We start from the raw sequence: 24,153 nt of genomic DNA, 5'->3' as shown, positions 1-24,153 counted from the left end.
GGACACTGAGGAGAAATTGAAGTTGGCTTGTATCGACAGAATACCAGCTCCTGATTACAAAAACTCTATTCATACTGACAACAAAGCTCTTGTAACGTAGAAAAGAGCAAGAACCAAAATACAGGTATCGCCGCCACAGGCCAAACTCGCAAGTACAAGCGTCATGACGTCATATAACAAAACAGTGTTGCTGGAACCAATGGTTCTAGCAACGCTAGGACACGAGAACACAAATCACTGAGGCGCAGCCAATGCATGCGCCAATCTCCTTGACGTCGCCAGATGGCGCCACGTGCCGGGCAGCTAGCGCTCGCCTGAAGCATCGGGACCAATCAGCGCCTGCTCGCCGGCGTTAGGCGGGCTCCCGGTATTCCGCTAGCGGTATCAAGTACACGGTATGCTAAAGGTGTCTATTTGCGAGAACTTCGTTGACGACTTCGAGAACGAGATCCATCGTAACGCTCGCAAAACGCCGGTGCAAACGTAAGCGAAGCGACTGTAGCGACGGCCGCAATAGCCGATAGATGCCTTCAACGTGCGGCCGGCGGTAGCTTTCTTTTCGGCTGCTGCTAGGCCGCACTGCTGGCAGCCAGAAATCACGGAGTCTGCATCACGTCATGTTTCACGTCACTTAGTCCTCTGTCGTCATAGCCGAATCCCAAGTTTGAATCACAGCGGCGGGAAAAACCTTTTCAACTTCGAATCCAAATTTCTTAGAAATAAATGCATTTTTCGCTGCCGGCCAAGTGGCAACAAAGCCATGACATGCCGAACTATCGGATTTTGCTATAACAAATATATTAATAGTGCTCTCCTCAGTGTCCCTTTAAAGTTTTGTCACAGGGCCTTCATTTCTTTTCAGTATGCGGACAGTCAGTGCGAAATACTTGCGGTTGATCTCAATATCCCAGGTCAACAGCCCTTTACTGTAGCTCCCTTCAGGTGTGCATGACGCTCGGCCCCTTGACTCATTGATGTCTAGCAGCAGATCTCAGGTTTTATTAGCTGGGGATTTTAATTCGCACCACGTGACGTGGGGGTTTAAAACATTGTTTCGGCTCTAGACTATTTGATTGGATTTGCGACAACAACATAGTCTGCAACAATTCAGGCATGCCTACATTTGTACGTGGTCTATGCCGCTCTGTTTTAGACTTAACTTTTTCCTCCCCAGGAGTCTCTGTCTCGTCTTGGGCGCCTGTTGACTGCGCGACTAACAGTGATCATCTACCGATCAGTTTCAGGGTTGCGTGTAACTTAACTCTTCCCGAACGACAACAGCGCACCTTCATAAATTATGTTCGCTTTAAAGACACTCTCAAATCAGCTCTCACAATCGATTCGGACCGAAACACCACTACGAGTTCCGAATGTAAAGCTACACATATATGCACAGTGTTGGAACGCGCAAGGCAAAAGTCTGAATTCATAGTCACAGGATCCAAGGATGCAATCACCAATAATTGGTGGAATGCAGAGTGCACGCGTGCCTATAGACGGCGGAAAGCAGCCTGGAAGAAACTCCTCCTAAATCAATGCCCTAAAAATTGGTTGGATTATAAGTATGTCGCAGCAACATTTAAGCGCACTATCTCCCGCGCAAAGGAGGAGTATATTACAAGTCATTATAATTTTCTTTCTCAGTCAGGGAATAAACGGGCCATGTTTAATTTTATGAGGAGAAGGAAAGTGATTCCACCGGCTGTCAATATTGAATCCCTCGTTCAATCCCCTGCTGACATCGCTAAGGCCTTAGAGGGAATTGCGGGTGGCCTAGAACGTCGATTCACATCTGCACTTCATTATCCACCTACATTCTCATGCATCTCCAGTGATTTCATTGAGGTCACTATGCCTGAGCTTTCGCAAATTGTTTTGCGCCTATCTCCAGCGGCTCCTGGCCCCGATAAGGTCACTACATCTATGATTAAAATTTTGTTTACCGAATCTCCTGAAGATCTATTGGCTTTGGTTAACCATTCCCTTAAAGGTCCATGGATACCCCATGAGTGGCGTCTTGCGGAAATAGTTCCAATACTTAAAAAACAAGGGGAGGGTTTCACTTCTGACAACATACGCCCGATTTCATTAACATCGAATTTAGTGAAATTGGTGGAACGGGTCCTGCTTCGTCGTATCATGTATTTCATTTCTGCAAATGATATCTTGAATCCTTGTCAAATTGGTTTCAGGCCGGGCTGTTCGATTTGGTGTGCTCATACTGACCTTGAGAGCCGTATTAAATTAGCTCGCAGCACTAAACAGTTTGCCGCGCTTGTCACACTGGATATCAGTAAAGCCTACGACAGCGTCGAGTACTCGATGCTGTTACACAGATTACAGGTCCTTAATTTCCCAAACTATTTCGTAGCCTGGATCTTTGCTTTCCTGGAAAACAGAGAATTTTATTGCTGCCGAAATGGTGTTTCTTCAAAGAAATTCCGACAGACAAGAGGTGTTCCGCAAGGCTCAGTTCTTTCCCCTGTTCTTTTTAACATCTTTCTAAGCTCCATTCCATGCATCCATAATGTGTCAACTTACGTGTACGCTGACGACATCGCATTTTTTGCTTCTGCAAAAGATATTCACTCTCTGTATCAGATCTTGCAGGATTACCTCAATATTCTTGACAACTGGTTAGGAAGTATTCATCTGTCCCTCAATGTGAACAAATGCGCCTTGTTGGTCTTCCCGGTTTCTCATCCTGTACATATCTGCGTTTCTTATAGAAATCATATAATTCCTCAGGTTCAAACAGTGAAGTATCTTGGAGTGATCTATGACTCTACTATGTCCTGGCGGCCTCACATTGAGCAAGTTTCTGTAAAAGGAGTTCGGGCCATTGGCATCCTGCGTCGTCTTTGCAGCGCTAGGTCAGGGATGAGAAGGCACACACTTCTGCTGATCTATAAAATGTATGTCCGCCCAGTTTTGGAGTTCGGATGTGTTTTATTCTCAGGAGCTCCTGCCTATAAACTTCGACCGCTTGTGCTCTTGGAGCGTGAGGCGTTGCGCCTCTGCTTGGGACTTCCGAAGTATGTAGCTAATGTTGTCCTGCACCTTGAGGCGCGAATTCCATCTTTATTAGCCAGATTTCGCCTTTTAACAGTCCAAACCTTTTTAAATTTGTGCGACTCTCCTCTCCACACATCCAATGTAATATTTCTTAGTCAGCCCGCAGTCTTTTTAAATGCCACCTGGTCTCGTTTGCATACTCCGCAGATATGTTTCGTGCAGTCTCTCCTCGATCCCTTAAACATTAAGCTCACAGATATCCATCCTCTGCATAACATCTCACCTTCAGTCGAGATTGCATTTGATAACATTTTCCCATCGAATGCCAAGCTCCAGCCCTTTCCTCTCCTTCTCGGTTTGTTACAGGACCACCTAAGATCCTTTCCTTTTCATATTCTCATTGCTACCGATGCCTCGCAGGATCGTGAAAAGGCAGGTGTGGGCATTTTTTCTCCTGCATTGGGATGGTCCTTTTCTCTCCGTCTCCCTGACTTCACTCCAATTTATCTGGCCGAATTATTAGCTGTCATTCTAGCTTTACGTAAATTAGATCCTGCCGTTTCCAAAGTCATGGTTATGACGGACTCTCTATCTATTTGCTTTTCATTATCATCACCCTCTGAGTCTCGGGCATTACGCCTCTTTAAGCAGCTGATCCCGCTTCATCTAAATTCGGTGAGGTTGCTTTGGGTACCGGGTCACGTGGGCATTCAGTTAAATGAGGTCGCTGATTCATTAGCAAGGGCCTCTCTCTGTGGCCCAATAATTGCGGTCCTGCCAACCTGCGCATATACAGCTGCGGTGAGGTTTCGCAGTTACACAATATTTCAGGAATTTTCAGCCTCGGCGCTTACTTCATCCCCCGAATACAAGCATCTTCTGCACCCTTGGAGCAGCAAAGACTGGAGTTCGCGCAGACTGGAGGTCTCTTTCACGCGTTTGCGATGCCGAGTTCCTCTGCTAAATTTCTACCTTCACAGATCTGGTCTGGCGGTTTCTCCACTGTGCCCATTTTGTTCCGAGCCTGAGACAGTGGATCACTTCCTGCTGTTCTGCCGCCGATTCTCTTCTTTGAGGAGGCGCCTATTAGAAATTCCGTTTCATCAGCTGGGTCTGCCTGTGTCCACTGAGGTTGTTCTTTCCTTTGGCGCTACTTCGCTTGGACGAAGCAACAGGAGTGCGCGCTGTGCAGTTCAAAAATTTCTTTTAGAAACACAGCGACTCCCATGCTAATTTTTTTTACTTTTTATTGATTTATTTTTTTTCCCCTTTTTGTTTTCATTTTTCTGATTATCAAACTTTTAATTTATTATTATTATTTTTTATTTTTTCTGCCTCTCTTTCAGTCAATACAAAATTGAACCATTCCAGATGTTGTATTCAAATCTGCACATTATGCCGTCCTCCCATCTTCGATCTCCCAGCTAACAGGACCCCTTTCGTTGCGTCGTCCAATCTGTCAGCCTATACCCTATTAATTCTCCTTTTCCTCTAAAGCTCCTAATCATTCCAACAGTTCACCGCCTGTGTCTTGGCCACTCCCCCGTAGTGGGTATGTGCCATTCTACTCGAGGCCAACCAACCAACCAACCAGCCATGAAATGGGTACTAAGGATGCAATGGCGAGTATTGATGTGACCTATGGAATGATCGAGTGCATAGTCCGACAAATGGGCTGACGAAGTACACTGCATGAAGAATGCATGAAGGTAACGTGCAAGTGAATTTAGAGCTTATCGAGATGTCCAATGTCTTTTAAATATGTAAAAAGAAAGTTCATTGCAAGTCTGTTGCCTGAAGCAGGCTAAGGGACCTAAAACTTTGTCCATTGTTAGGGGCACTGGGCAGAGCTTCTGCAAAGCATTAGACTAGCTATGAGACGGCTACTATACTCCATCCCATAACTAACTTGAAACACTTCCAAAGGCAGGTACTTCAGCCAGTCATGTGTGCTCATTAAACGTATTCCTCCGATCGAGTCATCTGCTTGTGGCTTACGCACATAAGGTTAGAAAAGAGTATAATCTACGCTGTCTGTATACCATAAGCGTATGCACACTTACATTAGCTAAATGCAAGCATTTTGAGTTTAGCGTACGCTAACCAAGATTCATTGATAAGCTCAGCCTAGTGGCACCATCTGAATGTTAGAACTGGAGGCAATTTTTGTCAACAAACTGACGCTTCTCTTTAGGACTAGAAGCAGCAGGATCATCACTCTACTAGATAAAAAAACAAAGCAAGTTTATCCCTCATGTTTTCTTATAGGCGAGATGAGACGAAAGCCCAGTGCTTCATTTCTGGCCATGAACGTGCTGAAAACTGCAGTAACAACGAATTCAGTCCGAGGTGAGCGGGCCTGCTTCGAAAGGTGCCGCCATTTTGCAAACGATGTTTTGACAGCACGCAAGAGTCACGCACGCTTAACTTGGGATATAGGCATTTAAAGCAAGCATACGTTAAGGCTCGATATGAAATTACGTTCGGTGCATGCGTACTTTAAAGCACACTATCTCACACGCTCGCATGCCTTTTTTATACTGCCGTTACATTCCGCAGTGTCAGGACGTTGCCTGTCCATTCATCGCTGCTTTGGTAGCGATGAAAGGAGCTACTGGGAATGGAGTATACGCATGAATACAACAGGGGAATTGACAACTGATCATGTTGTTATGATTTCCCTCATCTTTGTTAAGTATTCGTGTTTTGATTGTTTTTTGTGTCTTGTCGGTGCCCGAGGTTTTTGTTCCTCGATAATTAAACACCTCTCCTGTTATGGCCCTCAAGTGAGGGCTACAGTATTCCCAAATAAATAAATAAATAGCTGTCTTGGATGAGATTGAACCATCTTGGATGAGATTGAAAGATTTGCAGCCGCTGTTCACGCCTCGCTATCTGTCATAAAAATGTCTTGCATGCTTCATCCCGATACACTATAGATGTCAAATGGATATAGCTGTGGTCAGTGGAGGTGAAGGCCATGCAGGTAAGCCACATCTTGGTGAAATTTTTATATTTTTTTTCGTGTCTGGTTGTAGCGCTCAAAACATATGCAGCAAATTATGAAGCGATTTCAATCAAAACAACAATGAATAAAACAATCATTTGGAACAGCTGCGAGAGATTTCAAAGCCCTTCGTAGACATAGAATTCGTCCCAGATTTCTGTGTTGCAAAACACCTTGTAGTTTCGAAAACTTGCAGCGTCAGCTGGCCTAGAAGATGGCTACAAATTATATCAAGTTTAGAAATGTCTTGCAAGCACTCTGCAAGTCAGCTTGTACATTTCGTCAAAACTTCTTCCAAAAATGTTACACAACTGTCTCGGGGCCAGTCCAGACGTTTAAAGTCAGCTTATTTTAGCAAGACACCTTACATCCACCCAGTAGACTGGTTAGTGTTCAACACAAAGCTCACGTCCGTGGAATCATGGACCAGTAGGAGACCATCCAGGGGGCCTTTCTTTTTCCCAGTAGCGTTTCCATCCATCCACTCATAATCAAACAGCAGACACAAGAGAATACACCCCCACAATACTAATCCCTCAACACAGTGGTTGCCACAGCCTGGTGCCACCTTCCGACACACACTTTCCCAAGTCTTTATCAAAACACCTCTTCTTCCCCACCCAATACCCTGGATTTCGAATGACATGCAGCAGCCCCCCCCCCCCCCCCCCCCCCCGCCTTTCGCCTGCATGAGAACACCACAACCAACCAGACATTAACCTCCCATCCGCAGCATCACTTTATCCCCTCGAGAGGCTGCTCTGTCTGCATGAGACTTGCAAGATTAGCAACAGCTAATAAAGTGGGCGCGCCAGACAGTCAACGGAGTCGTCCTAGGCTAAGGACATTGCCTGAAGGGGATGGCTGCGATCTACCCACCAACCTAAAATTAAATACAAGTATTTCCTACTCTACACTGGCTTTCAGAAACAGCTTCCCTTGACAGCTCTAGAGTCGAGCAGGCAATCAGCTTTTCGTAGGTCAGGAATGCAGGCAAAGATAACGTTCGACTCCACCGTGAAAGATTGCGGCACACTGTGCGCGTTTAACTGTGCACATGCAAGAGTACGCAGGGTTTGTAGCTGGACGGTAATGGCATTTCACTAGGGGACGTTTTGAAGCCTTCTTTCGTCAACTGTACAGTCTGCATCTGTGTATCACCCCCATCAGCTAGGCTTCCGCTAACGGTGGCGGCTTTGCCTGTACCCACATATGGAACTTGGTAAGTCAGGAGGGGGGCTGGAGAGCCAAGTACCCACTGAAATCTACGTGGATTTACGCCACTTGCTACAGCCGTAATGGCGCATAAGAAAAGACAGAAGTCAACTTGAAGGGTGAAAAAAATGTTTTTTATTGATGAGCAAAACCACGAAAACCTTTCTCTTCTTGGCCTTCAACACAGCAGGTACAGGACTCAAACTGCAAATGTGCGGTGCAAGGGTTGCATAAACGGGGTCGGCGATCGACACCAACGACCGCCTTGCAGTGATGTGACAAAGAAAACCAACAGCAGGATTGCACCGGGCTTGACGTTGTGTCGTCGCGCTAGTCGCCGTTTTCGCGGCAGCTGGCCGGAGAGTCGCTGCGACTTCGTGACCGCGAATCTCGCCTTGGGGGGGACTGCGACCGACTTCCGCCACTGCCAGGACCAGCAGAGTTCGACCGTGACCGACTGCGAGACCGGCTACGGGACAAGCTCTTTTTCTTCTCGTCCTTCTTGGCGGCTTTTCCGTTCTCCTCTCCCCGCTTGGGTGAAGCCGAGCGCGACTTCCCGCGGCTACCGCTGCGACCACGGCTTGACTTGTCTGGCGACTTGGATTCGTCCTTTGACTTCTTGCGACTCTGCGAGCGGCTCTGGCGATCCTTCGAAGGCGTACTCGAGCGACTGCGGGACTCAGCCTTCTTGACGGGCGACTTGGAGGAACGCGATGCGCTACGCGACTTTCTGCCCTTGCTCGGTGACTTTGATCGGCTGCGGCTCGAAGACTTCTTCGCTTTGCCGGCAGACCGGCTCCGGCTGCGAGTCTTCCGGTCGTTGCCGGCAGACCGCGACCGGCTCCGGCTGGCCGGCACTCGCTTCTTGCTGGCCGAACGGGATCGGCTGCGGCTCGCCTTGCCGTCCTTGCTGGCAGAGCGGGACCGGCTGCGGCTGGCCACCTTGCGGCCCTTGCTTGCCGATCGGCTTCGACTGCGGCTCTCCGCCTTGCGCCGCTTCGGCGAACGAGAACGGCTGCGGGACTTGCGCCGTGGAGCTGGAGACTTGGAGCGAGACTCACTCGAGCGACGGCGCCGAGAGGCACTGCGGGAGCGGCGCTTCACCGAGCGCGAGCGACTGCGGGAGTTGGAAGCGCTGCGCGAGCGCGAACGACGACGCTTCTGCGCGCTGCGGCTACGGCTGCGCCGGCGCCTTGAGCCGGAGCGTGAACGTCGGAGGCGCCGCGGTGAGCGAGACTTGGAGCGCTTCCGGCTCCGGCTGCGGCTCCTTGAGAAGCTGGAAGAGAAGACAAAGGCGGTTCTCAAACCGTTTATCCTTTACAGAGCTCTCTAGCCACCATCACCAACAGCCTAACTACATCCCTGCAGGATGAAGACCTCTCCCATATCCTTCTAATTAACCCTGCCATAAGCCAGCTATGGCCACCTGACCCCTACGAACTTTCTGATCTCACCTCAACTTTTAAACAATCAGATTCATTCCGATTGCGAACCAATCTCTTCCTGACTCTACCCAATTTTTTTTCTATTTTCTTGCCCCTCTCCATTCGTTGAAGCAACTCCATGCCCACGGGACAGAAAATTAGAAATAGAACGGAAATGATTTCACAATTGTTACAAAAAGCCAGGTTTTCCAAACATAGGTGGAACTAAAAAAAGATGCCCAGGCTTAGCTTGGTTAAGCCAAGAATGCATTGCATATTGCGCGGTCTTTTTGCACGAGGTATTGCTTGGCGGCACTTGATTTTCTCACCAGCTTTTCCTCCGTGACGTATGGATGGATGGATGGATAGGAGCGCCCCTTTGAAACGGGGCGGTGGCAACCGCCACCATGCTCAGCTGTCTTTTTTTTTCTTTTTTCCTTTTTTTTTAAACGTGGTTTGGTGACGTCACGTGGTGATGCGACGTCACCAAACCACGTGACGTCACGTCACGTGGTTTGGTGGCTGCCCGGCCGCGCCCAAGGGCTGAACTGAGTGATTGCAATATGCTACGCATAAAAACTGGTAAAAAGGGAAAATTATACTTCCACTGGTGATGTCAAACAGTCTCCATTCAACAAATAAGCCAAACAGTCATTAAAGAGGGCTCCCAAGCTATTATGAAGGCCGAATTTTTTCCCTCAATGCAACATGAATGCCTCACAGGTTTTAAGAATGGTTAGAACTGCACCTAATAATTTTTAGGACATAACTGAACCCCCCCCGACGCCTATTTCACAGAACAACTCCATTTGCCAGTCTACAACAACCTGTAAACAGCCTAGAACCTAGAAATCACAGGCATGTGCTGACCAAGATGCCATCACATCACTACAAATCACCTTGCAATATGCTGCTTTCTCGAAGAGGATTGCTGCCCTTTCAGTGAAACATATATGCAGGTTGTGCACCTACAACCAGCACACAAGTGCTTTCAATGATGCAAACATATGTTAGCAACAAGAGCAAATACAGCCAGAATGAAAAAAAAAACAAAAAAAATGCTGTGCTAGCCACAAAAATGCTGTGCTAGCCACATAGCAGCAGCAATAGGTGAAACCTCAATCAGGTTTCTCACATAGCAACGTGAGACCTTTCAACATTGCCCAATACGCCAAAAAGGGGGCATTTCGTAAGAAAGCATAACTACTCTTTTTGCTAACTTCAACTGGAACTGCGTATTAAAAGGGCAAGTCGGTCGGCAAAGCTGATAACCATGGACAGCAGGAAGGCACGTTGCAAGCTGCGCTATTACCGTATTTTCCGGTGTACAAGACGCGGTTTTTTGTCAAAAATCTTGCTGGTGCGTCCTATACAAGGGTACGTCTTATATGCGAATTTTTCGTTTTTTTTTTTTTTTGCGAGTTCAGAAATTACTCAGGTTCATGCTCAAGCTTTTTTCACCGAAAAAATATCACTACCAATGATGCGGTAGTAACACGGTTAATACTTCAATACGGGAACCGCCGTGCGCAACTTTTTTTAGGTGAACTTTATCATGAAACGGCGGGGATGACGACTTCCAGAATCGCAAACACGCGGTCGTTTCGGAGGCGCAAGCAAAAGTAATGTGAAATTCCAAAAGATGGCGACAGTCGTGCTTCTCGCCATTGTCAAAACAAGCCAAGCCGGCGTTCTTTTTTTGTCATTCTTTGCAACTTCACAACCGTGTACGTATTACGTTTGTGTTGGTGACTTCGGCGTGTGTTTTCCACTACCTGCACCTGTCGTGCTCGGTCTTACTACAGTATGCCACCGAAGTTGCGCAAGAGCTACACCGCAAAGTTCAAATTATCTGCGGTCGAGTATGCTACCGAAAACGGAAATCGGGCTGCGGGCCTACGGAGCTTTTATGCGATCAGATGAGTCCATTCATGGTTCATTTCGCGATGGTCGAGCAAGCGTGTTTAATTAACCCTCACTAGACTGTGGGTAAATTGGGGTACGTCTTATACACGGGTGCGTCTTATATACCAACTTTTTCAATGAGAGCCTTCATATATGGCGGGTGCGTCTTATACAAGGGTGCGTCTTACACACCGGAAAATACGGTAAGTGCCAAACATTGGCAAGCCACTTAGGAATGATCAATAAAATCTGTCAAGCCCCTTCCTATTACACCACCTCTATGAGCTACTTATCGTTTTGTACGGGCTTCGTTGGGCAGCAGGCAATTAACCACTTCAGATACAAAATAATGTAAGCAAGGAATTCGGGAAATGATCATTATTTATGGTAGTTTGTGCCTCGTCCACAACTACAATATCTAAAAGGAAAAAACTGGCACCAATTAGTAAAACAAGGCAGAGTTCATGATGCCCATCAAAGCAGAATGGTGAGAAATATATGCGACATGAAGCCTGAAAGCTGGGCCCTGCGTGGGCTTCAACTCGGCAGCCAACAAGTTAAAAACCAACAAGGTTAATGGCATACAAGCTCCTACCTTCTAATGGGCTTTTCTTCAATGACTCGGATGCGACGACCGTTGATTTCAGTGTTGTCAAGCTTCTCTATTGCCCGCTTCATGTCACTGTAGGATGCAAACTCCACCACTCTGCAAGGCACACGTTCACAAACCACAAAAGAGAAAGCCACAATGTTCGCGCGTATACGAACCTTCGACACGAGACTACACTGTAAACTAATGACTAGGAAAGAGTTCCTCCGGGTAAAAGCAGCAAACGTTTACTCATTTCCCTTGCTAATTTGGCACCTCTTCTTTCACCAAATTGCAGCTTTTTTTTTGAACAGGTAAAAGCAGAGTAGAAAAATTTACCACTATCTCAAGCACTAAGGGGTCATTGAGCACACAATGAGGGCTGTGTGCGTTGATGCTTCGCCACATTCGAATTACAAAGGTGCTACTTTCACCAAAAACAGAGCTTTTACAAACGGGAAAAGACTGCAAAATGAAGTACGGGTGTTGCTGCCAGCAGCCATTTTCACAAAGTGCGATGACGTCAATGACCAGATTTGCGCACAGTTTTTTGGGTGCAAAATCTTAAAGGGTCAGTCTACCGAATTTTATCGACCATATTTTCTTTGCGGCAACCGATAGCTCTTTACTCAAATTACCGTTTAGCCAGCTGTGGTGCCAAGGAGTCCGGTAGAACATTTTAAAATAGAATTTATTAATGTGGGAACACATCTGTATGAGATCGTAGTCTCATCTGGCAACCATCTGGATTTCCGCCGCGCGGCGACAAACATGGCGGCGCCCGTCGAAGCCGGACCTCTCGCTTCGGACTGAATTCTCGTTGTTGCTGCCTTTTTCAGTGCGTTCACTGGCCATAAATGGGGCGCCTGTCTTTCGCTTTGTCTCATCTCGCCTATAAGAAAACATATAAAAGATAAATTTGCTTTATTTTAATAATTAGAGTGACGATTCTGCCGCTCCTAGGCTTAAGTGGAGAGTCTGTTTGTTTACAGCAATGGTTCCCGTCCTGACGACCAGATGGCGCCACTATAGGCTGAGTTTATTTTTGAGTCTCTGCTAGCATACGCTGAACTAAAAGTGGGAATGTGCCTGCGTTTTGCGTACGTGTAACTATAAATATTCATGTGATTTACAGAAAAAGCGAGCAGTACGCCTTCTACAGTTTACTAGAACAAAACGTGCGTTTCTCTGACATTGGGGCATACAAATGGTATGTAGTATATTCACTTATGCTTCTACAAAAAAAGACTACCACTTTCTTGAACAAAATGAACGTTTGGGGTTGCCACCATGCTTTTTTACGCGACTTTTAACGCCGAAATAAAATATAAATTCCTGCCTAAACCGGGAGCAGTTTCCTCATTATTGATGTTATAGGGTGCCAACTACCAGAATATGCCATTATTTATACACTCATCTCGGTGAGTAGACTGACCCTTTAAGAAGCTAGTCTACTGTGCCATTCACTTCTGAACAGCGATCAGAGTCCTTCTCGTTACTGACGTCACAAGGTTGAATCAAGAAGACTGAAAGGAAACGTTTCATTTTTAAATCAAATTTATTCAGCAATAATGCGTCTTTTGCTGTTTGCTGCCAAGTCAATATCAACACAGCTGCACTGAGTCAAACTGATCTTTACAAAAAAAAAGATAATCAGTTGGATGAAGCTGCCCACAGTGTCCCTTAACGCTTTCATTACCATGTCACTATGCATTGATTACTGGTTCATGTCTACTAGGAAGAGGAACCAGCAAAAAAAGGACTCGGGACTAGAGAAAACACACACAGTCACCGGACATTCAGCGATTTATTATTGGCACAACCACGTACTTAAAACCCCCTTCCTATGCAAGCGCACATGCAAAAAAACAATGTGAGGTCATGATTCAAACACCCGATAATCCGTAATCCGTCCGTAGTTATCCCCAAGAAAGAGTGCCGTTTTTTTATTGGGTGTTTGAATCATGACCTCACGTTTTTTTTTACATGTGCGCTTGCGCAGGAAGACAGTTTTAAGTATGTGGTTGTGCCAATATTATATCAGTTGTAAGTCCAAGTACGTCGTTCTGCCAATATTATATCAGTTGCAAGTGCAAGTACGTGGTTGTGCCTATATTATATCAGTTGCAAGTCCAAGTACGTGGTTGTGCCAATATTATATCAGTTGTAAGTCCAAGTACGTGGTTGTGCCAATATTATATCAGTTGTAAGTCCAAGTATGTGGTTGTGCCAATATCAGTGGTAAAACCAAGTACGTGGTTGAGCCAATATCAGTTGTAAGTCCAAGTACGTAGTTGTGCCAATATCAGTTGTAAGTCCAAGTACGTGGTTGTGCCAATATTATATCAGTTGTAAGTCCGGCAACTGTGTGCGTATGTGTTTCCTCTAGTCCAGAGCCTTCTTTTTTCTCTCATTCCTTTTCCTAGAAGTAAAATAAACAGCAGAAGTTAATCGCCATCAAATCAAGCTACCACTACAAGTAGCAGGGCACAAGAAATCTACATGAAAGTCTACGGTAGCATAATCAGCTCCTACTAACCCTTCGTTGCGCCTATGTCGGTGTGCGTCAGCATAGGTCACATCGCCAACTTGCCGCATTCGATCCTTCAGGTCCTATACAAAGAAAAATCCACAAGCATGGGCCCCCCCACAAGGAGGGTGCACTCGCTCTGGTTCAGACAAGAGCAGCCTAGGAGCAAACCATCACTGTGACAATGTCACGCACCATGAGGAGAGGGGCACAGAACGACGAAAGCACACACTACCTCACATACAACAGAATACACACACACAGTGGTGCCAAAAAGCCTCGCCAGCCAGGTGTCCCTTTTCACAATGCTAAAACGCACAAAACCCAGTGACGCCTAATGCTTAAAGCCGTATCTAGCAGGAACCCAAAGCTTTACGTTTCGTTTTTCGAGCCTGCTCAACCGTTTAGTAAAACAAAGGCCCACAGATGGTAGAAAAATGCCATTCAGTCACATTGTCAAAAGTGGGCGCAAGCATGGAATGTCTACAGTCTTGCACTCTGACAGCAACAATAGCAACGAAAAAGCCTCGAGCTTTGCACCGCTGATAGACGCCTATGAGGAGCTCCTGCTGATGGGATTTCCAAAGGCTGCACCACCTGAGGCATCTAACGTCTACACCCCAAGCTGCCGTATTGAATCAGTGCTCACTTCCATCTTTCTCATGTAACTCTGTCTTCAGACAAAGATTTCTTACTTGGCAGTGAGACTTCACACCCCCTTTACAGAGTGCCTTGAAGAAAAAAATGTGGTAAAAACACCCTTAAAGGTGTCTACTGATAGAAAACTCCCTTTACAGGGTGCTCTTGTTGAAAAGGCATTCTTTTGCTAGAAGCACTCTTCCAACAGAGACGTTTTGCTGCGGTTTTGTTAAAAACACCCCTTGAAGCCTTGAAGACTACAGACTGCTTGCTGCCTCTCGAAGGATGTAACAAGAAAGGATGTAATAAGATTTCAACTCATTTGCACCTTATGGGGCGGCTCGTTATTCACACGCCCCGTTCAGAGGAGGCCCAAGAACCATTTAACAAAGCAGGAGAAAAGGCTGTGCATTCAATGGTGATAATACTGGAAAACAAAATTCCTGGCTAGCGAGGGCTTCCAGCAAGCAGCATGAATCAGAGTAAAGAAAAATAAAAGGGTGTTCATAGAGCAAAGCTGGGAAAAATCCAATGCCACACTACAAGCACAGCACAGGAAAGGAAAGCAGGTTTTAAATAAGGTATGTTAAAGGGAAGCCAACAGGGCTACAGAGTTGCCAGAATGGAGCAAAACCGCTGACCTCAGTGCAATGCTGTCAAGCTTAATAAGTAGCATATGGTGCTGTGCCCAAGCGCAAGCAAGCAAAGAGTATAAACATCCTTGTTTTGTTTTTTTCATCGGCACCATGCAGCAAGGAAAACCAAGAGATGCCATACACACGCAGGAAGCACATTTCTCATGCCCAAAGCGAGAAAAATATTGTTTGCGATGCAGAACTACAGGTTAGCCTATAGCTACCTCAAAAAACAGGTAATTGCAATCACACCGCTGTTTTTCAGGGCAGACTTTACGAAAGAGTCCATGGTGGCCATTACCCTATTGCTATCAGCTAAATGATCTCGATCGAACTCTCTACGTACAACTGCGGACAATAAGAAACATGCACAACGAGTTCAGCAGTAGCAAAGAAGCTTTCTGTCCTGCGATGTGCCAGTTCCTGTGACTGCAACTGTAAAAGCAGAGAAAAAAACATTTTGAAAAGATGCCATGCAACAAGCAAGAAAAGAGCACACAAACATGCAGGTCACCACCAAACAGGGACAAGAAGGTGGTTGAGAAGACTGGATAGAGTGCCGCCAAAAAGAGCACAGCAATCCAGGGGCAGACGAAGGAGGGCAGGATTGAGGAAACCAAGCCAAGCAGCACGAACAGGAGCAACACAGGGCAAAGAACAGCACACGGAGGAGAAGGACAGAGTTCAAGGATGAGGAGGGTGACGAAGACGGGAGAGACTTTTTTTTTTGTCCTCGGTCGTCATCACAACAGAAGGAAGTCGTCAACAAGGTCAGTCCAAGTGTACACGTGGTCATCACTGACAACCCTGGGTGGGGCAAAATTCCCCCCCGCCGCACAAACAACCCCCATCCAACGGCGGTGGTGGCAGCAGTGTGGAGACACGGGTGGTGGCGGGTATTTACCTTGACCAGAGCCCAAGCGCGCCGGCGGCGGCAACCCCGAACGCACAGTCCGAGAACAACAGACGATGGAGGGGAGGAGGGGTGCAGTGCTGCTCGAACACCACCCACACCACCGAGGGGGGGAGGAGGAGAGAGCGCCACGCTCCGTGACCGGGGGGCCCCCGAGAGACCGAGAACATCGTCGGGCCGCTCTTACCACCACCCTCCCGAGATCATCGACCATCGACCACCGACGGCCACGCTCTCTCTCTCTACAAGCAAACAGCCCGGGATATGGCCCCCAGACCCTTGGGTCAAAAAACAGGTTCCTGTGGTTCCCCCTCACATTGTGCCGGGGCGCCAATCGATGGCTTTCAAAGAATGATACCGGGTGGCTGCCAAACTGCTCACCAACATTCTGGGACTGGTACCTATGGAAAAGGTGACCACCAGACCACCATATTTAATTTTTTTTCTCCTTCTGCACTAGCAGGAACATTTAGCATAGCATGCGCCACCTACCACTTACTATGGTAAGTGGTAAGTTGGTACCACGGTACGTTGGTAAGTGGTACCAACTGCACACATGCAGTTGGCACCATCTGCATGTGCGCACCGGTGGCGCAAGGTATGCTGCTACAGGTTCAGCCTATGCTAAAAGTCTCCAGTGTATTGGTGAGAAGAGAAAGCTGATGCAATCCAGTGTCATGACCAGTCAACATTTACGCCAAAATTTTTTCAGCAAGCACTGACACAACTAGTACACTGACTGGTATCAACACACAGCCATAGATGGAGCTTAAAGTAAAGAGCAACGATAGTGTGGTTAGCGATTTCAAAATAATGAAGCTTGAGAAGAGCAGATTTTTCCCACTGGGAAGAGACAGCATGCCACCACCAATTTGCAGACTTACTTGGCAAAGTAAAGACTGAAAATAATGCTGCAAGTACTGGTCAGGCTAGCGATCAAAAGTTCGACAGTTCCATGGTCACCTTCAAGCTAGACCCCACCACTATGGCCAAACACTTGATGCGAAGTTCAAAATCCTATCGGCCGCACTTACACTACGACTAATGCTAGTATGCAGAAGGGCTGAGAGCCAGCTAACTATTTCGCATTTGATAGGCTGAACCAAAAATTAAACTATGTCTTGATTTCAAGTAGCTAAACCGACATCATGGAGCCAGGATAGAAAGCTTCTTAAGTGTAATTTGAATTTTTGCACTTCACAAACAGAACATGCTTGTACAACCTAGCTACATGTTGCAGCTACTGTTCTAATAAGGGTAACATGTGATTATGCCCAAAAGAATCTGCATGTAAACTATACCGAGAAATGTGATGGGGTTCCTCGAAGGTTAAAGTTTACGAACACCTCCACTATTCCACCACCAAAAGAATTTGCGTCCAATATGTTACCGGCAAGTATCATGTACCAACCACTAAGGGACCAAACTGCTCTATCCCAGACGTACCCCAGAACTGCACAAACAAATTTCATGACCACACAAGCTGCAGGGGTGAGGGAGAACAGCAGAATGTGCACACAAGGTACAAGCCAGCACAACACATGGCTGCCTTTGCTGCATGTTACACTACCATCAAAGTATCTTGTGTCGCGATACAGGACTTCCGTCTGCGTCCCGTCAGGATTTTGTTGTACAACAAAAGTCACGACAGGATTGTGTTGTACAACAAAGATCATGACAGGATTGTGTTGTACAACAAAAATCCCGACAGGCTTGCGTCTTCACAACAAAAGGCCTGTCGGTCTAGTATTGCATCACCTTCTTTCTCATTTCAGTCAAACACGCCAAAAGATGATGCAACATCCAAGACAAAACGCGAGGTTAGGGTGTCCCCTTGTCTCTATACCCTGCATGTTACATTCCACTGTTCCCTCTTTCTCCCTGCCAAAACACAGCAAGCATGTTCAAGTAAACACACATTCTGCAAGGTCACTGCTGGCACAACCAAAATTAACCTGATACCACAAGTATGTGACGGGAAGCAAAGCGGGATGCCCTGAATGCCGTGACAAGAGGTAAACCAATGCCAATATACCAGGTGTCCCAACTAAATTTAGTCAAGGTTTAAAAACATTCCAGAGAATAATTGGTTGAGACAGCTTCAAACATGTCGTTGAACACAGAACAATTCAATAAAAATTTTCCTTTCAGCCATTTCGCTTCCATCACAAATCCTAGAGCCAAATTGTACAGCATCCCACAAAAGCATCAGGGTAACTCAAGATTTTTATTTTGATGCACTCTACCGGGCATTTTTTTTTTACGTAGAAAAGAAAGCCGATGAATTACGAAAAAGAATCTTATGTGACCATGCACTCACTTGCCGCGACAGCAGTACTCTCCAATATGGAATTCGTGAATGTAGTCACGCTCGATGCCATCTTGGAAATGTATCAGGAAAAGCAATGAAATGTGCACTGGTGGCGAAACAGAAAGTAACACCAGTGACCTGGCAATGTTCAGTGCGAGTTCACAGGTTTCTGGTAGCGATATGCAGACAGAAGAAAGCATTGCATTGCTTCTGATATTACCGATTCCACTCCGGCCCAACAGATGAAGTCCCCGACCGACGACTAGGACTATCGCTTAGTGTTCCGGCCTGCATGTTGCTACTGGAAACTGCACAGGACGCGGCTAGGTCACATGTGTTGCAATTTTGAAGCCAGCACTCACTTCGCTGTTTTCGCTTCATCGCACTCAGAACACCATCGAGCACGGCTACGCTCATGAATTCCACGTCTGAGAGCACTGCGGTCACAGTGAGCAACGCACATGGTCAACTGAGAATTATTTTAGCTTTCCAAGCCTTCTTTTCAGTGCGAAAAAAAAATCAACTGATGAATTGACATTTTTTAGGGCGCTCTACAATTTGTCCGAAATGAAGAGGAGGACATGGGCTTGGGCAAGGCGTGTAATACGAAGGCAAGATAACCGCTGGTCCTTAAGGGTAAGAGAGCGGATTCCAAGAAGAGGCAAGCGTAGCAGGGGGCGGCAGTAAATTAGCTGGGCGGATGAGATTAAGAAGTTTGAGTGGATACGGACTGGAGATACATGGGAGAGGCCTTTGCCTGCAGTGGGTGTAGTCAGGCTGATGATGATGATGATGACAATTTCACACTAATTTTTGCCAGAATAGCTGAAAAGTCTATTCTTTCAATTTATTTTTATTCCTTCACTAAATTTACCTGGGACACCCGGTACAATAAGCACTGTTTGCAGAGGGAAAGGAAACTTGCAGCTCACACATGGCTCCAAGTAAGCACAGACTTCAGAAGTTGCGCCAAGACTGAATAAACACTCGAGGGAAAAAGGGGGTTGAGAGCATCTGCCCCTTTACCTGCCAACTGATGCGGCTGCTCAGGTTCTCGATGATCACTCGGTAGTCCGTCCGTGTGGGGGGGCCATACCTATTGGTGCCACTACCACTGGAAGAGGAGAGGAGGTGCAATATGAGGTGGCACACAAGCTTCGACCGGGACACCACAGTTGCGCCAGGCTTTAATCACTTTTCAAGACCAGGTAACTGTCTCCACGCCCATTTCCTCCACAAACGAGTTCACAATGTTCCAAACCACATGCTACCGGACCTCCAAGCAGTCATTTGTCATCACCACCGGCAGCAGCCCAATAACGTCCACTCATATACCAACCTTAAACTAAATGCTTATTGCATGAGCTGCAGCAGAGCTGACGTCTTCTAGGCCTACACTGATGTGTACGTGAACCCCCCACACGCACTTGCCTCGCACCAGAAAACGTCCAGTCGAGGACTAAGTGCATTGACGGACTACAGACACTTAATTTTGGTGGCATGTTTTCTCCTCTGCAATGATGCGGAACGCACTACAACGCACGTATCGCCATGTAGTATTCGCCTACGACCACTAATTAATTTATAATCAAATTTTCCTGTCATGCTGCTTCGGCTCCGGTTTCAACAGCCGAACGACGGCTGTGACGCAAAAGTGCAGTTATATGTCACGCGAGGCAAGGAAAAACTGCAATATAATCGCTGCTCCATAGTTTTAATTCACTACAGTGCTGAAGTCCGCCTTCCTCAAGAGCCGGGATGACAACGTATGCAGGAGCAGCGATTATATCGCAGTTTTTCCATGCCTCACATGACCTATAACCACACTCTGACTCACAGCTGTCGTTCGGTTGTTGAAACCAAATCGGAAACAGCACGACAGAAAGATTCGATTATAAATTATTCAGCGGTTCTAGGAGGATACCACGTGGTAATCCGTGTATGATAATGCCTTAAGCCTCATTACAAAGAAAACACGCACCCAAAAGTTAGGTGCCCATACTCCATTAATTACAGCGCTAACAGCGTACTGCGCAGCAGATTCGTCCCGAGACGGTGAGCACACATCTGCCCAGGCTAAAAGATGCTGGCATTGCTCAAAACTACTTCTCTAAAAGTAAGGCCATGCATGTACTCTACGGGAATTCTTGCCGCATGGAGAAGCCAAGTTTTATGTTCTTCAGCCCGTCTTACCCAGGCTGTGTACATGAACAGCATGGAGTGCGCTTAAACCATATACGCCGAAACGTTCACGAATTTGAAAAAAAGCTTTTTCGGTATAAAATGTTTATTCCTCTGCACAATTCAGAAACATCGTTTTATTGATGGAAACATTTTTCTCAACACCTACTTCCTAGCCACCTTAAGGTATACGATACTAGGAAAATGTGCTACCTGATATGTGGTAAACCTACAAACATCTGACATCGACTTTAAAATCACGTTTCTCGTCGCGCACGGTACTTTCCTTATGACAATGTGCAAAAATTATTTGTTCTTCTAACAGAATTACAATGCAGTCCATCAGGCCAAATTTCAGAAATGGCGCCGAGAGATGACTGACTAGCGGATCTTTCGGAACGCGTACAACGCACAAAACTGAATGCGTTGTCCTGTGTACTTCTCCTCCTTGTGAATGTGTCTTTTTCGCTGGTTTCCTACATACACCACAACCCTTACACTGGATAAGTATGCACTCTCTTCAGCCTACGCTAGTGGGCGCAATCTTTTATACAATAAACTTTTAGAGTTACTATACTATGCAGAAAAGCAGTGTCCTATATGTAGGACACTAGGCATTTATGAGCACTTACCTATCAGGCCAGCTGCTGCGTGGTGGAGGAGGTCGGCGCGCTGTCCCATGGGCGAGCTCAACAACAACCCTGGGCACAGATGGCGTGAAGGGGAAGCCCAACTTCACTAAAACACTGCCTGCCGCATCTCAAGAGCACCGCAAGCACCATGCGTTCACTGTTCCATTTAAACAGTGGCCTTGGTGGTAGCATCGTTCCTAGAAAGGCCTGTCACTTGTCACTAAGCTCCTCATATATATACCACTTTCTTATTCCTTCGGTAATGGTGTTATCATATGTGTACATAACTTATGCTGCTTATCACGTGGTCATTTCGAAGGCCCTCGAACCGACAGTACATGAAATGAAAGGCAAATTGAGCGATGCTGCACAGGCAGCTCCGACGGCCATCGAGTCAAGAGTCTAACAAGCCAACGGATCACTGCGGAACTCTATCGAGACCTCAAGGGCTTTTGAGCTGGGGCTGCATGCTGTCTTGAACGTGACGCGCACACAGCAACGCGCTAGGGAAAGGAATCACTGCAGTGTCATCTTGGAAAAACATGGGACTTAAAAACATACATCTTATTTCGCAGGAAAAAAAAGACAGGCAGGGCTACAAAACAATGCAGCAAGCATAATACCACTGTTGCCAGCGATACAAAAACAACCAACATCAGCTTCTTCAAAAGTGCACGAACACTAGTCAGATACAACTCAAGTCCACAGTGAAGCTGCGCCCGAAATCATGACCGCCAAACAGAATACCTTCAAGGCAAAAAGTAGGCAGACGTTAAAGCTTTTCTTGTTACCTAAACAAGAAGCTAAAAATGACACAAAATTACAGGCTCAACAATTTTGATGACTCGCTTGCTGGAAACAAACATTAAAAGCTGATTTTGTTCCCCGATTTCTCAGTGGAGTAATACAGGATGCCACAGACCGTGGCCCACTGTCACCATCTGCTCTTTTTTTTTTCTGTTTTACTCTACTGTCCAAGACAAACAGTTCATTTCATGAGTAACTACATTAGTAACGAATAAACATTTGAACTTTAGGCTAAACTTGTAAGCTGACTGCTAGCCACTGCTAGCATACCAACAAAATAATCGGCGGCAATGGTGGTGCCACAGCACCTTAGTGCGCAATGACGGAAACTCTCGATGATGACTGAATTTGCCATGTAGCAGCAGCGCAACTCCTTCACGTTCAAAAACGATTGAGAATCTCGAAGGCTCTCACAACTCGATAGCCTTTCACAGTGCCTGCGTGATGGGGTTAACACAGCTAGGAAAAAGCAACGCAGCAGACAAGGACAGCGGAAAAAACTACAACAGAAGAGCTGACTACTGCCTACTGAATCAATTTGTTTGCAACAGCAATTTCTACCAACGACTGGTCAATAAGGTAAAACTGAAAGCAATAGTTCAGACACCTACCGCGCCTCGTGGAAATCTTATGAGCCTAGATATGACCGTGCTTTTCGTGTGAGCACGATCAAAGGCATCTTAACACAAATTATTGGCTTTCTTATGGATGTCATAGGCCCTCGAGATTTCACTTCGCAAAGAAAATTAAGAAAAAAACACAAGAACGACAAATGCAACCAAGACACTAATGAGGTAGTGCATTAATTAGCACCAATAAATATTAAATGTAATTTCATCCGCAGTGAGTGCGACAGAAAGATACTACTTAGTTGACTGCCTCGGGCCTTCAAGTGCATTTTTAATTTTTTTTTCCTTCCCTTTCAGCCACCTCGATTACCATGATAAAGAGGGAGTTGATGCAGCAAGTGCACAAGCAAAAGGACGCCAAAGAATACAGAACTGTTTGCTTTCAGGGCATTTTCTGTGTCTGCTCTTTCCTTGAATTCTATGCCATACAACAAAAATCACATATCAAGTGCTGCTACGCTCATGTTTGCTTTCTTTGATTCTTTGTCCCTACTTGTATATATTGTTAAATCTCTCCAGATGACGATACCTATATTGTTCACTCTTTCCAAAAAATGTTTCGTGTACCGTCGCCTCCCGTCGTTTGTCGATGTTGGCCCAGCTTTTCACTTTAGTCACGCGCTGACTTTTTTAAACGAGGCTTCGAACCAAGTCCGAGCCAAGCTTTTGACTCGGGGCTCCAGAAAAAAAAAAGAAAAAAAAATCTCCGAAAAGCATCGCCAACAATCGGAGTAACCAGCGATCTATCTGACATGCGTTCCGAAACTCAATCGCGCCGTCAAATCCCCCCATCCCTACTTACGCTGAGGCAGTTTCCAGCACTACGCTATCGTCACGCGACGCGACACACTTATCCAAGGCCACGGGGCTCGCGTTAACGCGTTTTAGCGCATGCAAGGAAGCGGTGATGCGCGAGGTCTGGAACACAGCTGACGCCGAGGCACTTGGGCCTCCGGAACATACCGTTCGCCGTCGAGTTCCCGGCCGTTTAGTTCGTAAACGGCATCGTCGGCGTCCCGGTAGTCGTGGAACTCCTGAAATAAAAAAAAGGGGGGGGGAGGGGGGGGGGGGGCAATTAAACGAGATCAAATGACATCATACACACGCGCAGCTGCGAATCCCAAGCCTCCCTGCCCTTTCCGCTTCCTCCGACAAAAATAAAATACAAATAAAAACCGCGCACACATCGGCGCGAAGTACGCCCGATACTCACCACAAAGCCGAATCCATTCTTCAGCAGAACTTCACGGATCTTGCCAAATCCGCGGAAGAACTTCTCCAAGTCGCGCTCCCGGACCCGATAGCTGAGATGACCGACGTAGACCCTCGTCATAGCTGCTCAAAAATCCTGCGCCACACGAAACGAGAAAATAGTGGCGCTAATTTAGGCAAGCGGTAGATTATTCATGATATCCTCTCTAACCAAGCAAGCGGGAGCGATACCCCACAAGAGCTGCGTAAAAACGCACCCGCGTAGTAATGAAACCTTGGGCCGTCGAAAATCTAGAATGGCGTGCGATAAGCAGAACGTTCCAGAGGGCACAATTTGGGAACGAAATGGCCAGAGCTGCAGAAAATAAAACTAATTTACCGGGTGAAGTTCAAGGCGATTAAATTATAGGGGCTGAGGACTGCCTGGGTTCTTAAATCCAGGCAATTAGCACAAAATTAACACTTCACCGCAAATTAGTTTCGGCCTGTTCCTATCGCCATATTGAAGG

The 24,153-nt window shown here is 46.4% G+C and overlaps 1 protein-coding gene across 1 annotated transcript; it reads right to left on the bottom strand.

Annotated features, from left to right (window-relative positions):
• Nucleotides 1–7,349: 7,349 nt before the first annotated feature.
• LOC149330751 (uncharacterized) lies at nt 7,350–24,151 on the bottom strand. Its single transcript, XM_089561407.1, has 8 exons — nt 23,902–24,151; nt 23,646–23,780; nt 23,396–23,466; nt 20,997–21,065; nt 19,210–19,297; nt 13,695–13,768; nt 11,162–11,272; nt 7,350–8,513 (listed from the first exon to the last, which is right to left on the bottom strand). The coding sequence occupies exons 2-8, from the start codon at nt 23,763–23,765 to the stop codon at nt 7,568–7,570; spliced, it is 1,479 nt and encodes a 492-aa protein (XP_089417533.1). The 5' UTR covers nt 23,766–23,780; nt 23,902–24,151; the 3' UTR covers nt 7,350–7,567.
• Nucleotides 24,152–24,153: the final 2 nt, after the last annotated feature.

Source organism: Amblyomma mixtum, chromosome 9 (assembly GCF_055824585.1).
Source record: "Amblyomma mixtum isolate Tamu chromosome 9, ASM5582458v1, whole genome shotgun sequence".
Classification (NCBI taxonomy): domain Eukaryota; kingdom Metazoa; phylum Arthropoda; class Arachnida; order Ixodida; family Ixodidae; genus Amblyomma; species Amblyomma mixtum.
The sequence above is the reverse complement of the archived record's forward strand: the minus strand, read 5'-3'. Positions and strand labels throughout refer to the sequence as shown.

Bases quoted from the DNA above. Each gene is read 5' to 3' on its own strand.
- LOC149330751 (XM_089561407.1), bottom strand. From the start codon at position 23,765: ATGACGAGGGTCTACGTCGGTCATCTCAGCTATCGGGTCCGGGAGCGC. The intron at 23,467-23,645 runs GTGAGTATCGGG...TTTTTATTTCAG, and splicing joins AGAATGGATTCGGCTTTGTG to GAGTTCCACGACTACCGGGA. The intron at 19,298-20,996 runs GTAAGTGCTCAT...CTCCTCTTCCAG, and splicing joins CGCAGCAGCTGGCCTGATAG to TGGTAGTGGCACCAATAGGT.